At 43.5% G+C, this 14,736-nt stretch overlaps 1 protein-coding gene across 5 annotated transcripts in view; it reads right to left on the bottom strand.

The window, feature by feature from the left end:
• The window catches only part of PLCB1 (phospholipase C beta 1), a 702,230-nt gene that overhangs the window by 294,227 nt on the left and 393,267 nt on the right, over positions 1-14,736 (bottom strand). For all 5 annotated transcript variants that reach the window (XM_063125314.1, XM_063125315.1, XM_063125318.1 and 2 more), the window contains one exon: positions 11,666-11,806. In XM_063125314.1, the coding sequence (XP_062981384.1) occupies positions 11,666-11,806 (141 nt within the window). The remainder of the gene's footprint in view (positions 1-11,665; positions 11,807-14,736) is intronic.

Raw genomic sequence — 14,736 nt, 5'->3', positions numbered from 1 at the left:
TGATCCTAACAAGGTGGAAGGGCAAAATCTGTTGGATAGGTAGGGTCCAATCCACACATTAGTCTGAGAGGTGCTGATTGCGACATCTCATAGAGGAACTGTCAAGGATTAAATTTCTCAAGCATCCTTTAGCCCAGCTGGCTCACTCAGCACTACCCTGTGTCAGGCTTCAGTGCTAAGCCTTCTACAATTTCCCCTTCCTTTCAAGGGTTAGTTAAATTTGCCGACCTCAAGCCATCAAACAACCAAGCTTCAGAGATGTGTCAGAAAAGCAGAAACACCCCTGCCCCTGCCTAATAATAACTAATTGCATGCAGGGCAACATGTCAAGCCACCTGAGAATACTCTGAAAGATATGCAGCAATTAAGTCAACGAAAATATAGTGATGACTCTGGGAAGGTGACACCTACTTAGAGCATGGTTCTCAAAAAGCATTTGATCCCCCAGGGGAAGCTACTATTAAGATTTTATTTATAGGAAAGGCGATGTGCTTATTCACAACCAAACAAGGAGGGGGGGGGACGGGACCCTATGCTCTCAGGGAATGAAGAATTACTAGACCAGAAAGCCAAATGCTCCGAAATAGCATAAATGGACATCTGGGGTAGTGGTTTTGTGTGTTTATGTAAGGGGGGAATATTAGCTGGTGGGGGGAGAAAGGGACCAAACACCAAGGCAAATAGTAAAAGTAACTGAAATATATTGATCAAAACCACATTCTCATTCCCAAAATTTACATGCTTAAATTGCTGACTGGTTGTCCTGAAGGTTGTCCCACCTCAGATGTACTTTAGGACTATGTAGGAGGTAACACCTGAGTTTGAGCTAAGCTTTAATTTTATGGGTTTTTACAAATCTACCTTTTAATTATTATTTTACTTATCCAGTGTTCTATTTGGGAATAACTACAAACCTTCTCAAGTTGGCTCTCTGATGCTTTCTCATCCTCCCCAAAATGGCGGCTCTTTAGTGGCTCCCGTTCATTAGAACAGGGCTTAACAGGCAGCAGGCAGACATAGCACAGAAAGACAATCTCACCAGAAGAAAGCCAGCAGGAGTCAGAGACCAGTCACCCCATGTCCTAAAAAGCATTGGTGGACTGTAGAGTCTGCCTGGGCAGAGGGAAACTTGGACTTGAGAGGATGAGAAAGAAAGTTAAGAAAACTCTGTCCAATGTGGGAACGAAAGGGCACCTCTCTCACAAAACTGGTGGGCAAAATACAGACACAGAGGCCAGTTTCTCTCCTTCAGGTGGACAGCAAAGGCAAGAAGTCTCACTGGCCAGCAGCATCAGCATGAGATCACAAAGTGTCTCTCTTTGAAGACAGCATCATCATGAGGTCACAATGGCCCTTCCTACACCGAAGGGTTATCCCAGGAAAATGGAGGGATCGTCCCTGCCCGCTCCTGGGATCCCCTGCGTGACATTTGGATGCACAGGAACGATCCCACAACAATCCCAGGATATGGGGCTGGTGTAGACATGCCACATGTCTCTTTCACACAGAGGCAGACAGACAGAAGCAGGCGCAAGTGGACTCTCTCTCTCTCTCTCTCTCTCTGATGTAGGAATATGCAAGAATATGTGGGCATAGGTTTCTCTTTCTCTAGCCATGTCTACACCATGCCTATATCCCAGGATCATTCCTACAGGTGCATCCAAATGCCACACAGGGGGTCCCAGGTGCAGGCAGGGATGATCCCTCCATTTACCTGGGATAATCCTTAGGTGTAGAAAGGGCCTTTTATTCAGGTGAGCAGCAGCAGTGTGTGGCCACTAGCCAAATGGACACCAACATATAGGCAAATGAGAAGCTGCAAGCCAGGAGAGGAGGAGAATTGGCAGGTGAGTGCCAACCCTGCTATGACACGGTTTTCTTGCTTACTTACAGCAAGTACCCCACGGTGGACTGGCACCCAAAGAGACTGAATGGAGGCAAGCACAGGAATGCTGGCAGCAAGCCAGCCATAACAAAGCAACAGTCCACCAGAGCTAGACACAGTTTGAGAGACATACTGTGGCAGGATGCAGGAGGGCAGAAGAACGGTAGGCACTGACATGACACCACTGATGCAGTGGGGCTTCACCTTCCAGGGGACGATTAGGAGAGAGCAAGAGATCAGATGGCACCCAATAGATGTGGACGTTGTTTGTATTGTTTGATACATTGCGGCAGGTGGTGGGGTGGGCATAGGAGCAATAGAGGGGAGGAGAAAGAAGAAGAGAGGGAATCTTGCAGGGTCAGGCAGGATTTGGGCAGGAAGAATTGGGAGCATAGCTAGCTAGGTGGGCAGGTAAGGATGGGAGAACCAGGGATGCTTAAGCTCACCAAAATTCTCTGAATTTCAGTTCAAAGCTCAGTTTGACTTGCTCACGCTCTCATGGGCAACCTGTTTTTCCCCCTATTCAAATGGGAAACGTGTACATTTATCTCCCATTGACTAAGGTATGAAGATGCACATTTTTATAAGTGACCCTTTTAAAAAGTGTGCATTTTTAAAAAGTGCTGATTTTACAAACGTGTGTTCAGTGATTTGTGAATATTTTCAGAGAACATGCATCCCCGTTCATTTTGGATCGTGAATGGGGCATTTTTGAGAAACTTGCAAACTGAAACAAAATTCTTCTACGTTTCTATGAACAGGAGCAGAAATGCTCAGCCTGGACTTGGAAATGTGTGACTTATCCCAAGTCATGTGGGCAGTTCAGGTAATCCCAAAGAACTGTTACCAAGAAGTTCAGCTTTGTTCTTTTAAAGTACCATTCTAGCACCCTGGTTTCAGATCTCTATTTTGCTAACTACAACCAGGACAAGAAAGTTGCTGACTTCTAGCTACATCAGAGGTGGGCAGTTTTGGGTGGTCCAGGGGGCATTTCAGCCCTCTCCCTTGACTCCCCGCCCCATGGGCCCACCTTCCTCCTTTTGTAGTGCTGAAAAAAGAATTTTAAAAATAAAAATAGCATCCCGAGTGGCCACAGAGCACTCCATGCTGTCCACCCCTGAACAACATTAATCAGCAGGCGGGACTCTCACTAGGTACGCGTAGCAGTGCGAGAGCACGGGAACATGCAAATGGATTTTTCATTATCTAGTCTAATGAAGCCATCCAGGCACATCCTGAATTGGTCAGTCCAGAGGATGGGTGAGAGAAAACACCATGACTGAAGCAATGCCACTGCTGTTCAAAACATCACTACCCATTAATGTTAGAAAAATGGAGCACACGGAAACCTGTGTCGCATACCACCTGTGCCGTACACTCATCACCCAGGAAAAATAATAATCAGATGTTTAGCAAAGTTAGGGATTTATAGGGAACACACAGCTTAGCAGTGCCCATGTTCCTGCTTCTAGTCTTTGCCAGAGAAAAGGCTAGTTAAAGACCTTCAGCTCTGCATGCTTCCAGGCCTGCACCACAGAAGGAACCTCAGTGGACAAGGACAATCTCATTATCCACAGAATCCCTCAGAAGAAGAACCACTTCTCTTCCATTTTAGGAGAGATATTATCTGCTGCTCTTCTTCTTCTTCTTCTTCTTCTTCTTCTTCTTCTTCTTCTCCTCCTCCTCCTCCTCCTCCTCCTCCTCCTCCTCTTGGGATAGCCATGCAGTGCTCTTTACATTCAGATTTATCCCTCTCTAATCCAGGATTTGCATTCTGTCTGGTAACTATTGCCCTCAGTTACAAGCAACAAATAGGCATGGCTCAACTCACAGGAGGGTTTTCTAGCAATACATTAAGGTTCAAATACTTTATGAGGCAATACATGACCAGGACAATGTCAGGCATCTTTGCTGCTCCCGGGCATTCCATCTTCCTCATCTGGATTTGGGCCTGAAAGACCCAAGAAAGGTGTGGGTGCATGGAGCCTAAGTTGTAAACATGCACAATTTGTGACATTGCGCAATATCACTATTGATCATAGGGTACATCTGTTAAGGCATCAGCCTTAGTTTCCCATTTCCTGGCTTTGTGGAGCTTGAGCCAACATGAGACAGCCTTAACTCTGGTCTTAAACAAACATACGCATGCTCACATATATAAACAATAAGCAATTTGATTTGAGAATGAACCAGTTTGGTTGCCACACAACAAACTTCAACCCAGTCAAGTAAGCTCTAATGTCCACTGCCCTCCCCACTTTGGGGCCATGGCCTTTTCCCTCTAATTCACATTGTGCCATTCCCATTAACATTAGCAACAAATTATGAAGCAGCTTAATGCCTTGGTGAAGTACCAGATTTTGAGATCTGCTTCTTAGCGAACCTATTTCTCTCATCTACAATGTGTATCGCACGACATCCCTGAAGACATTTGTCTCAATATAAGAGATGAGAGCTTCTTTTCATGGGAAAAGACAGCACCTAAATGGTCCATGTTCTCTGAGGCACTTCACCCAAATTGAAACTGACTGTGTGAAGAAAATCCCACCTCCCTGTATTGTTTTTGGCTGGAGGGAAAGGGAGGGTCCATAGCTCAGTGGTAGAGCACACGTTTTGTATCCAGAAGACTTCATGCTCAACACTCAGCAACTCCTGTTAAAAGGATTTCAAACTGCAAGGCCTTAAGACCTTGGATGACTCCTGCGATGCAGAATAGATAGTACTGAGCTAGGTAGACCAAGGGATCTGACCCCTTATATGGTACAGAGTACCAGTATAATCTTATATATCCCCAAAACTCTCTGACAGTTGAGTAATCTTAATTTTAAGTTACCATCATACAATTTTAATAAATACTCAGGATACACATGTAATATTTTGAAGCTTTGATGGGTTTTGCCTGACTACAACCCCACTCCCTAGCACTAGTAACTACCCCAGTGTGTTGCCACAAGCCATCCATTTATGCATTAACCAACTCACTTCTGCATGCTGAGTAACACAAATCAAGCTGTGCTCATTTCTTCTACCAACCTCCTCTTTTTCTCTTTCCCATCTTCGGGAAAATTCAGACAACCTTCTGTAGTGCTGCTAGACTGTACTGTCCATCGTAGGCAAATAATTCCCCCTCCCCACACAGCAAGAAGGGCTTTCTAAAGGTGCATTCCGATTAACCAGTGTGCCCTTTATGTGTTGATTTCAGCAATGGCCACATGGTGGAATCTCATGGGACCTGTGCCATTACGTCAAGCTTGCTGAAAGCTCAAAGAATTAATACTTGTAAACTGTAATGACATCTGGGAAATCTAGGCCTGTTTTGGGAAGGACACACACACACACACACACACACACAAACGGCATGGGCTCTTCCTTAACTCTACATCTTTGTGTTTCATTTGGAAATTCAAGTTGTGGGGGGGAACCTTCTTTGTTATCACATAAAAAGAAGGTTCCGAATGAATGGTACATTTGCCACTTCCTCGTGACTTCTTTTCATGCTGTTGAAACAACATTATTATTTATTTAGCAAAAATATGGCTTGCCCCTCTGCTCAATGAGTGCTCGGCAACGCACAAGTAAACAAAAATAATTCAAAGAATAAAATAATACATCAAACTACAATAAAAAGAAAGGAGTGTAAATATCGCCTTCGTGAGAATAAAACCAGAGAGCAACAATGAAATCAAAGAGCAATATTAACCATTAAAAGCTTAGGAGAACAATGTCAGCTTCACCAGGAGCCAACATAGCCACTCCAAAGAGAAAGTTCTGGGGAGCAGGCCTTTCAAGACTTTGTACGTAAGAACCAGCACCTTGAACTGGGCTCAGAAACTTCCTGGAAGCCAATACAAATGTCTTGAGACTGCTGTTATGTGGTCTGTAAAACCCATGCTGGATAACAAGCTGGTTACTGGGTTTTGCACTAACTGTAGCCTATGAGCACTCTCCAAGGGCAGCTCCACACAGAGCCTCATTACAGTAAAGATGATTGGGTCAGTCTGGCCAGATCTGCCTTCCCTGGGAAGGGGCGTAGCTGGTGCAGAAGCTGAAGTGGGCAAACACACTCATGGCTGCTGCTGTCATGTGACCCTCCAAGAGCAGCACTAGATTCAAGAGCACCCTCAAGTTATATACTTGGGCCATAGCTAGACCTAAGGTTTATCCCTGGATCATCCAGGGGTCAAATCTGTTCATCTAGGTGACACACAGGGAATCCAGTGCTTAGGCAAGGGTGAACCCTGGATGATCCCAGGATAAACCTTAGGTCTACCTGTGGCCTTGGTTCTTCAGAAGGAGTACTACCCCATCCAGTAGAGGCTGTACTCCCATCTTGAGTTGGCCATCTTGTCTGGATTGAGGCTCAGTTCGTTCACCCACATCCAGTTCCTAAGTGTGTCCAGACAATAGTTCAAGACTTCCACAATTTCCTTGGCAACATTTCAAAAGGAAAGATAGGGCTGCATTATCTCAGCATAATGGTGAAATCCAATGCCAGAATTCTAAATGACCTCCTTCAGAGGCTTCCTGTTGGTGCTAAAAAACATGAAGGAGAAAACAGAACCCTGAGAAACCTCATAGGCCATAGTGCTGAGCAATAGTACCCAAACTTGAACATCTGGGTGTGCTCAGCCAAACAGGATCAGAAGCACTGATAAACAACTTTGTAGATGTTCCATAACACCCAAGTGCCCCAGAAAGATACCATAGTCAATAGTATCAAATGCCACTGAAAGTTCCAGCTCTTAGAGTAGGTTATCCGCTATAGTGACCAAGGCTGTTTCCATCCCAAAAGCAGGCCTGAACCCAGAATTAAAATGATCCAGATAATCAAAATCACCCAAGAAAGTTTAGAACTGCATCACCACCGCCCACTCTAAGAACTTACTTAAAGGGGGGATTAGAAACTGGCCAATAATTATTCGTAGTGGGTGCAAAAGCAGCCTTCTTTAATAAAGGTCTTAGCATTATAGCAATAACAGTAGTCCAGATGAATTGGACTACAACTCCCATCATCTCCACCCAATATGACCAATGGCAACCTGCATGGCACCAAGTTGGGGAAGACTGACATAGAAGAGTTATGAAGTAGGCTAGCAAGAACTTGGAAGGAAACCAAGATGATGATGATGATGATGATGATGATGATGATGATGATAGATGCCTGCATGCAGAGACATTCACCTATTGTGTTGGAATACAATCCACAATGCATCCTTTTTATTTCGGCAATTCGCCATCAACTGACTGACAGACAGATCTTTCCCTTGGACAAAAACTTCATGACGAGCTCTTCAAAAGATGTGAAGCCCATAAGGTACATAATGAATACCCCTTTTCTTAGGGAATAATGTGTTTATATTAACGGTGTGTGTGAGAGAGAGAGGGGGCGGGGAGTTGAGTGAATGTTTTGACACCCATCTATATTTACATGGTAGGTGCTGATAATTTCCTGGTTTACATGGAAGGCTGTTCTATGTAGTTCACCATAATCCATGTTGCAGAACCCAGAACCCACTGTACCCATCTTTCCAGTTTTCTTGGAGAAACATAATCTAAAGGGAAATTGACAGAGTGGGAATGGGTGACTAGATCTCCCCTTTCCCCCCCTCAAACTTGGTCTAACACATTACACAAAATACTTCTGCCTGCAGAGACGCTGCCTATTATTCTCCAATAACCACTTTAAGAGTATGCTGATCAATTTCCAAGGGCAACCTTAACCTTGCAAATGAGCAACCTTTCCAAATAGCAAAATGGTACATTTCAATTCACCGAAACGCTACATTAAAATTATTTTCTCACCAGTGCAAGATGCCTTCTATCGCAATTCTCAAACTTTTTTGTTTGCCGCTGCTGTAGAAGGTCATAGCTTCAAGGCTCACCACCTCATTAATTTTACCTCAAGTCTAGAAAGCAAAGGGAATACTCCGAACAGAACGGCCAGTGAAAGGCTCAGGAACTGAGGATGTTCTGAATTATTAACAGCCTGAACTCCAGAATCAAACCACAAGGAAATAATGGCTTCTACAACTTTTCTTCAAAGTGATCTTCAAACTATGCAAAACTCATTATTTTCAATGGTGCTTAGACTAACTGCAGTTGCTTATTACAGCTAAAAAACAACAGCCGACCATTATTAACAGGAGCAATAGAGGGTTTTTTTTAAAAAAAGCCTAATTTATGATTAAAGTCAAACAGCCAAGTGAGTAGGCCAGTTGCAGGGCAGCAATCTGCCAGTTAAGTCACTCTTAGAAGCAAATCTCAGTTATCAGGCCACACACATTTACGTTTCCAAGGGGAGAAGAGGAGAAGATAAATGGCTCCATAATACAGGCAAGGATGACCAGCTGCTTGCTCACCATGGGTACGTGAGTGTGTGTTGGGGGATGTCTCGATTTACTACCAAGCTAATTAAAAAGCAGGTTTTAATCTATAACTAGAAAACAAACAGTTCAGACAGAAAAAGCTGTAACAGCGAAGCCAGCAAAACACTACAATATTTATCTCCTCCTCCCACAGTATATCACAGGCCACCCTTCAACCGACTCAACGTCACTTGAGGTTGTCTTAGCGATGAGCCGAGAACCCTGAGCAAATGGTAGCAGTGGCCGCTTAACAACAGCAAAACAAGAAGACCAAAGAGGGCGCTGATTTGCATAAATCTCACGTGTGCTAATTGACATGTATAGATGCAAATGTAGAAATACACCAGTGTGGTGTAGTGGCTAAAGTGTTGGGCTGGGAGTCGGGAGACCCGGGTTCTAGTCCCTACTCGGCCATGGAAGCTCACTGAGTGATTTGCGAACTGAAAAGTTCTTATATATGCCTACATTCAATATCTCCATTCACACTGGAGAAACCCCCCAAACTGGGATGAGCATTGCAGGGTGGCTAGTGGAAGAGAAGTGTGCAATTTAGCTAGCAAACATTAAAAACGCCGCTGCAGGTGTCTCGTCAAGAGGATACAGCTGCTGTTTTACTGCTGCCTCTTTGAATTGCTCTTTTAGATTTTCTATCCAAACGTGTTATGATTTTGTTTGCACTGTCATGTTGTGAGCCACCCTTAGAAATAGTCACGTTGAAGAGGGGCATATCAATCCATTACAAAAATAGAATGTGAAAACCATTGAAGTTAAGGCATTCTGCACCTGCTCTAAGACCTTCTTTATTATTATTATTCCACATAATCGTGGCAATCTTTAAGAAATTCTCAAGGGATCCGAGCACAAATTGTATTGTGCCTAATCTCCTCTGACGTTTGTAAGCCTTTATCTCTAATTCAGGTCATGGATCCAGGAAATGAGGGAGGGGACTGTCGAATAGGGGGCCACAGCCCTCTCCATGCTAGGCCAAGGGGTGCATCTCCCCAGGGATTATCAGGCAAAAATGAAAAGGAAAAAGACAGGTGTTGTGGCCAAGGCTGACTGCTATTTTAGTGTTCTATAATTTGGACTCTGATCAATTATGATTTTTTTTAACTTTTTGTTTTATTATTCAAGCATATGTTTGATTGTGATAGACTCATTTTAACAATATGGAATGTGATAGCTTATAATGTTATTATTTACCTGTTAAATAAGCGGAGAGCCCCCAGCCCCCAGGCTAAATTCATCCAAGGAGTTTCCCAATCCTGCCTACTTTGTCCCCACCGCTCTTCCAAGTCCCTCCCGTTCCTCTGACAAAATTCTGCGTGCAGAAAAAGGCTTGGTGCTCCCTGCCTCTCTCTGCACAAAGAAGGGGGCTGTGTTCCTCCAAATGGCAGCTTCTGCAAGTTGTCGGCTGCCCTAATGGGGATGGCACACAAAGCACACAAAGGAGGCACCTGACTCAGCCGGCGCTGGGAAGAATGACTGGTGTTTTTATTCAGGTGTATGTACACCCAAGTTAATATATATTATTCCATAAGATGGAGGGTATTCATTATGTATCCAAAGGGCTTCATAACTTTTAAAGTGTTCTTCACTGCCAAAATAAAAAAAAAGGATGCATTGTGGATTGTATTCTAACACGGCAGATGAATGTCTGCAGGCAGGCATCTTGAATTATAGTAATAATAGTATACTACTTGATTTCCAACCTGGTTCTTGCTAGTTCCTTCATTCTTCTGTGTCAGTCTACCCCAACATGCTTTCCTGCAGATGGCCATTGGCCTTGGTGGCTGAACATGAGGGGAGGTGTAGTCCAAGACATGTGGACTTCTGCTGTTACTATAATGCTAAGACCTTTATTCAAGAAGGCTTTGTTGGCTCCCACTATCCTTGGTAATTACTGGCCAGTTTTTAGTCTTCCTTTTTAAGTAATGTCTTGGAGCGGGTGGTGGCATCATAACTCCAAACTTTTTTGGATGTCTCCCACTAAATAAATCCCTGAATTTTAAACTACAGAACCATGGGGTTCACCAAGCTTTACCTAGGAGGTTTACAAAAGGCATGTCTAGACGATGGGATATCCCGGGGGCAGGGAGAGATGATCCCTCCCTTGCCCCAGGATAACCGGGATGGCTTTAATCCTGTTTTTTCCCATGGTCTCAGGATTGTCCCGAGACCAGGGGAGGTGTGGGCCGCCATCCCAGTTTCGTCCTGGCTCCTCGCGAGTAACTCCATGCTCATCGGGAGTGGGGTGGAGGGAGTGGAAGTTGTTTTTTAAAAAATAAAAATAAAAATAACATTGTCGCTGGAGCGCTCCTGCGCACATTTTCCATAAAAACAAAAAACAAAATGGCGGGTGCGATGTCCTCTTCCTCCCGCGCTGCATGTAGACTGAGGGGGAGGATCTCTCAATCAGCATATCGCGAGATCCTCCCCCTCCACACACCCTGGTCTAGACATGCCCACAGTTTAAGGCAGGGATGGGAGAAACTTGTTGTTGTTGAGAGCTATTTACCCACAGGGGTAATTTGTTGGAAGCTACATATCCGCAGTGGCCAGAGCCAAGGGTAGGCCAGGACACTTTCCCTCTCTCTTCCGGCCACCCCTTTCTGTGGCAAAGAAATAAAACACTGGAAACTGATATATACACACATGCTCAGACCTTATTCATTTACTCACTCACTCACAGGAGTACCAAAATTGTTATGGAAATTCCCGATGAGGTAGAAACCTGAAACACCGTACATATATAGCCAGATCCAGATGACTAGAAAAGCCAAGAAACTAAAGATTTCTTTCCTTCCTCAAAATGGGGAACAAGAAGTTCATGAAACCTCATAACTGTTCACTACTGTTTATGAGAATGCTTTTACACACATTAACCAATAAATGGTTTGTCTAGAAATATACACTGCTAATTACTGCAAATAAAGAGGAAAATTCAGAAGCACGAGACGTATCTGAATGCTGTCACATCTGTACTGCTTAAGGCCTTAGCTAGACCTAAGGTTTATCCTGGGGTCATCCCGAGGGTCGTCCTTGTTCATGTAAATGACACACAGGGGATCCCAGGAGCAGGCAGGGCCGACCCCGGGACAATCCCAGGATAAACCTTAGGTCTAGCTAAGGCCAATTACTCCTTTTCGCAGATCAAAACCAAATGCACAATTTGTCATATACAGAATAATGCAGTTTTGAAATGTGTTACATGATTTCCAAAACTCAGGCTACAGCGTGCCTTAAGATCATGATCACTTCTTTTAAATTAGAATCAGTAATGTGCCCTGTCCCTGAAAATACCAATAGACCTATAAGCCTTATCCTTGTGCCTTCTCAACTGTCCCATTTCAGTCGAGAACAGAATGTAATGATCCTTTCCCAGTTGAACCATTATATCTTTGGGATGCCATACCTTTGCAATGTCTTCCTGAGCTGCTACTAAGTTCAAGTACGATATGTTAACCAGGTCAGGGCCATACACGATTGTAAGCATCCGGTTTTCCAGTCGTCCACCTACGTTCCCTCCATCCAGATGTTCACGTAACTTTGGATCCTGTAAGGAAAAAATATTGCAAGTCATTAAAGTGTCTGCCTGTACTTTCTGAAAAACCATTTCATGCCTGGGAAGCATGCTAAGCATTTTAAACAGCATGTTAAGCATTTGTCCAGAATGGTGTTTTGGTCAGATTCATTCTGTATTGCTCAAAACAGCCATGCCCTAGCCAGTGGCCTCATTCTGTTTCTGCACCGTTGCAAATGCACTGAGATTCTCAGATGCAAACCCTTCTTAAGTGAAACAAACCCTTCTGAGTTTAAGGAAACCCTTCTGAAATCATCTCAAACGTTCCCATGGGCTTGGATCCTAAAATGACTTAAGGAAGATCCCAGAAGGAAAGTTTCCCATTCCGTCTTCCCACTACAGTCACACACACCCTCCATTTCGCTGGGTGGTGGGGTCCTTCTGAACAATGTGGGGCAGGCCACTTGAGGATGGGGGGGGGATTGCCAAAAACCGGGGCGAAGTTTTTGAACATCCCTTTCTTTTCCTTTCAAAGTCGATATCCAAGATTAATTTTACTGTGCCACACCCACTCACATGTACACATTATATCATTTCCTCCTTTATCCTTTGAGACTTCACAATTTCTTTAAAAAAGAAGAAGACTGCACTAAGTTAATGCTAGCATATAACAGTAACCTTTTCGGTTTACTGCATATCAAGCTATCATTTACTCAACTCAATATCTGCATGCTGCTCTGAGATCCCAATGATGTAGGATGGGATACAAATGAATAAATAATATTTCCCTTCAAAATGGCATTCTTTCTTTAGAAATGTCTTAGGAAAACTAAAAGAAATTCCCCTCAGGTTTCAAAGAGTTGGCAACTATAGCCCTGTTAGGGATACACCTGAATGTGTGATGGCTCAACAGATGGAGGACTCTGTTTCAGACCTTGCTGGTTCAGCTTGGCAGGATTTGAACTGAGGGGAGGCAATAACAGTGCTGGTTGTTAACCAAAGCTCTAAATAGCTTGGGACCACTGTATTTAAAGGACTGCCTATTCCCTTTCCTTCTTGCACAGATTCTGAGGCCCAGCTCACAGGTCTACCAGTGAGGTCCATCAAGTTAGTCATCACAAGAGATCGGGACTTTTCTGTGGTGGCTCCACCACCGCTGTGAAACACCTACCTATGCAGAATTGGTTTATTCCCCTCATTTTATGCTTTTAAGCAGGTTTTTAAAACCTGACTTTCACATCTGCTTTTACCTGACTAATTTGAATTTTCGCAGGCTTTTAGGTGATTATCGTTTGAAACTATTGCTGCTTTTATTTTATTTTTTCGTGTTGTTTTAGACAGGAGCAGTATCCAACATGACTGTCCATAAGCAGACAGCCCCATCCATTCTGTGGTGCAAGCGGGGCCCACCGCTTGTGCAACAGGGATTTAGCACTTCTGGGGCAAGCCCTGAAATGAGAGAGGTCCCTTTTGTGAGCCCTTCTGACCTGCCCCATTCCAGAAACTAGCATTTCCACTCATTTCGGGTTGCCTTCAGAAGCACCAAACATTGCCTTTTTACATTTATAATATTTAAAATTTGTTTGGTACTTGTTGTATTTTATGGTTTGACTGCACTGCCCAGAGAGCCTTGACTAATGGGCAGTATAAAATGTAATGAATAAATAATAAATAAAATTAATAATAAATAAATCTCCATTGTGCAAGCAGTGGGCCTCATCTGTGCTATGGAATTGGCAGGGCTAGTGGCTATGGACAGTCACCATTGCATACTGCCCACGGATTGCTACTGGTGTAGTATTTTAGGATGTAATCCTATGTGTGTTTAGAACAAATAAAGTCCTACAATGCCTAGAATTCACTAGTCAACATGCATAGGATTGCACCCTTATTTGTTGTTTATAATGGTTTTAGCATGTGAACTGTCTTCGATAGGCAGTGCAAATATATGTAAGATAAATAATAGATTTTTATTTTTCCTGACAGGTGAGATCTTCCATCTATCCAATCCTCAAGTTTATCTGAAACAACCTCTCCTGCAAAAGTGGGAAGACGGCAGTACTGAATCTCCTCCAACGCTGTGAGCCACAATTCCTAGGGCAAACCAAGAACCTAATCATGGTTTACAGAAGTGGTTTGCGTGACACTGAGCTGCCCTCAACACATCCCCGTATGACCTTCTGAAGCTCTGTAATGTCCTGACCGTTGGCCAAGTCAGCCTCGTTCTATGTCAGCCATGATGATTAATAACCAAATTGCCTTGTTTATACAGACTAGAAAACAAAACGAATGGGGGAATTTATTAAAAGCTCCAGCAATGATTTATTTTTATGTACATTTGTTGTCAGCAAGCCAGGCAAAGAGTTCTCTTAGATGCGATGCAATACTCTTTTTTATTAACCTTGCCAAACGTCAGTAATGGCTTTACGAAAGGAGGATGGGAAGAGAAACGTCTCCTACATTGTTTCGCTATTTCTCAATAACTTGGAAATAAACCAGTTCTCTGAGTCTTATGATCCTTGCTACATTTGGTTATTATTTGACTGTTTTAGTACTTTCCAGTCAGAAATGGCAAGCTGGTCAACGAAAAGAGAAAGAATGCCCTTGAGCGATACAGTTGTGAACATTCATTTGCAAATGATGCATTTGCACAGGTGCTTGCTTCTTGAGGGGTGGGTCATGGACAACACAGATGTTTGAAAACCACATGTGAATGGGTGTTCAAAAGTCCCAATACTTTTCCACAGTGAGAAATGTAACCTATGAAATACTACCAAGACTAAATCAAGCTCCGTCTGTGCAAGTTCAAAGAATGAACGGACCTCTACAGTCATCATCATCATCATCAACAACAACAACACACATACAGAAACAAGCAAGTCAGGGTAAAGGGTTCTAGCCTAGCCTACTCTCTGACGGGCTAGTTTCCTGTGTGGAAGGATTTCAATTTATTTTTTAAGGAA

Source organism: Elgaria multicarinata, chromosome 4 (assembly GCF_023053635.1).
Source record: "Elgaria multicarinata webbii isolate HBS135686 ecotype San Diego chromosome 4, rElgMul1.1.pri, whole genome shotgun sequence".
Lineage (NCBI taxonomy): Eukaryota > Metazoa > Chordata > Lepidosauria > Squamata > Anguidae > Elgaria > Elgaria multicarinata.
This window is presented reverse-complemented; position numbering and strand designations above follow the sequence as displayed.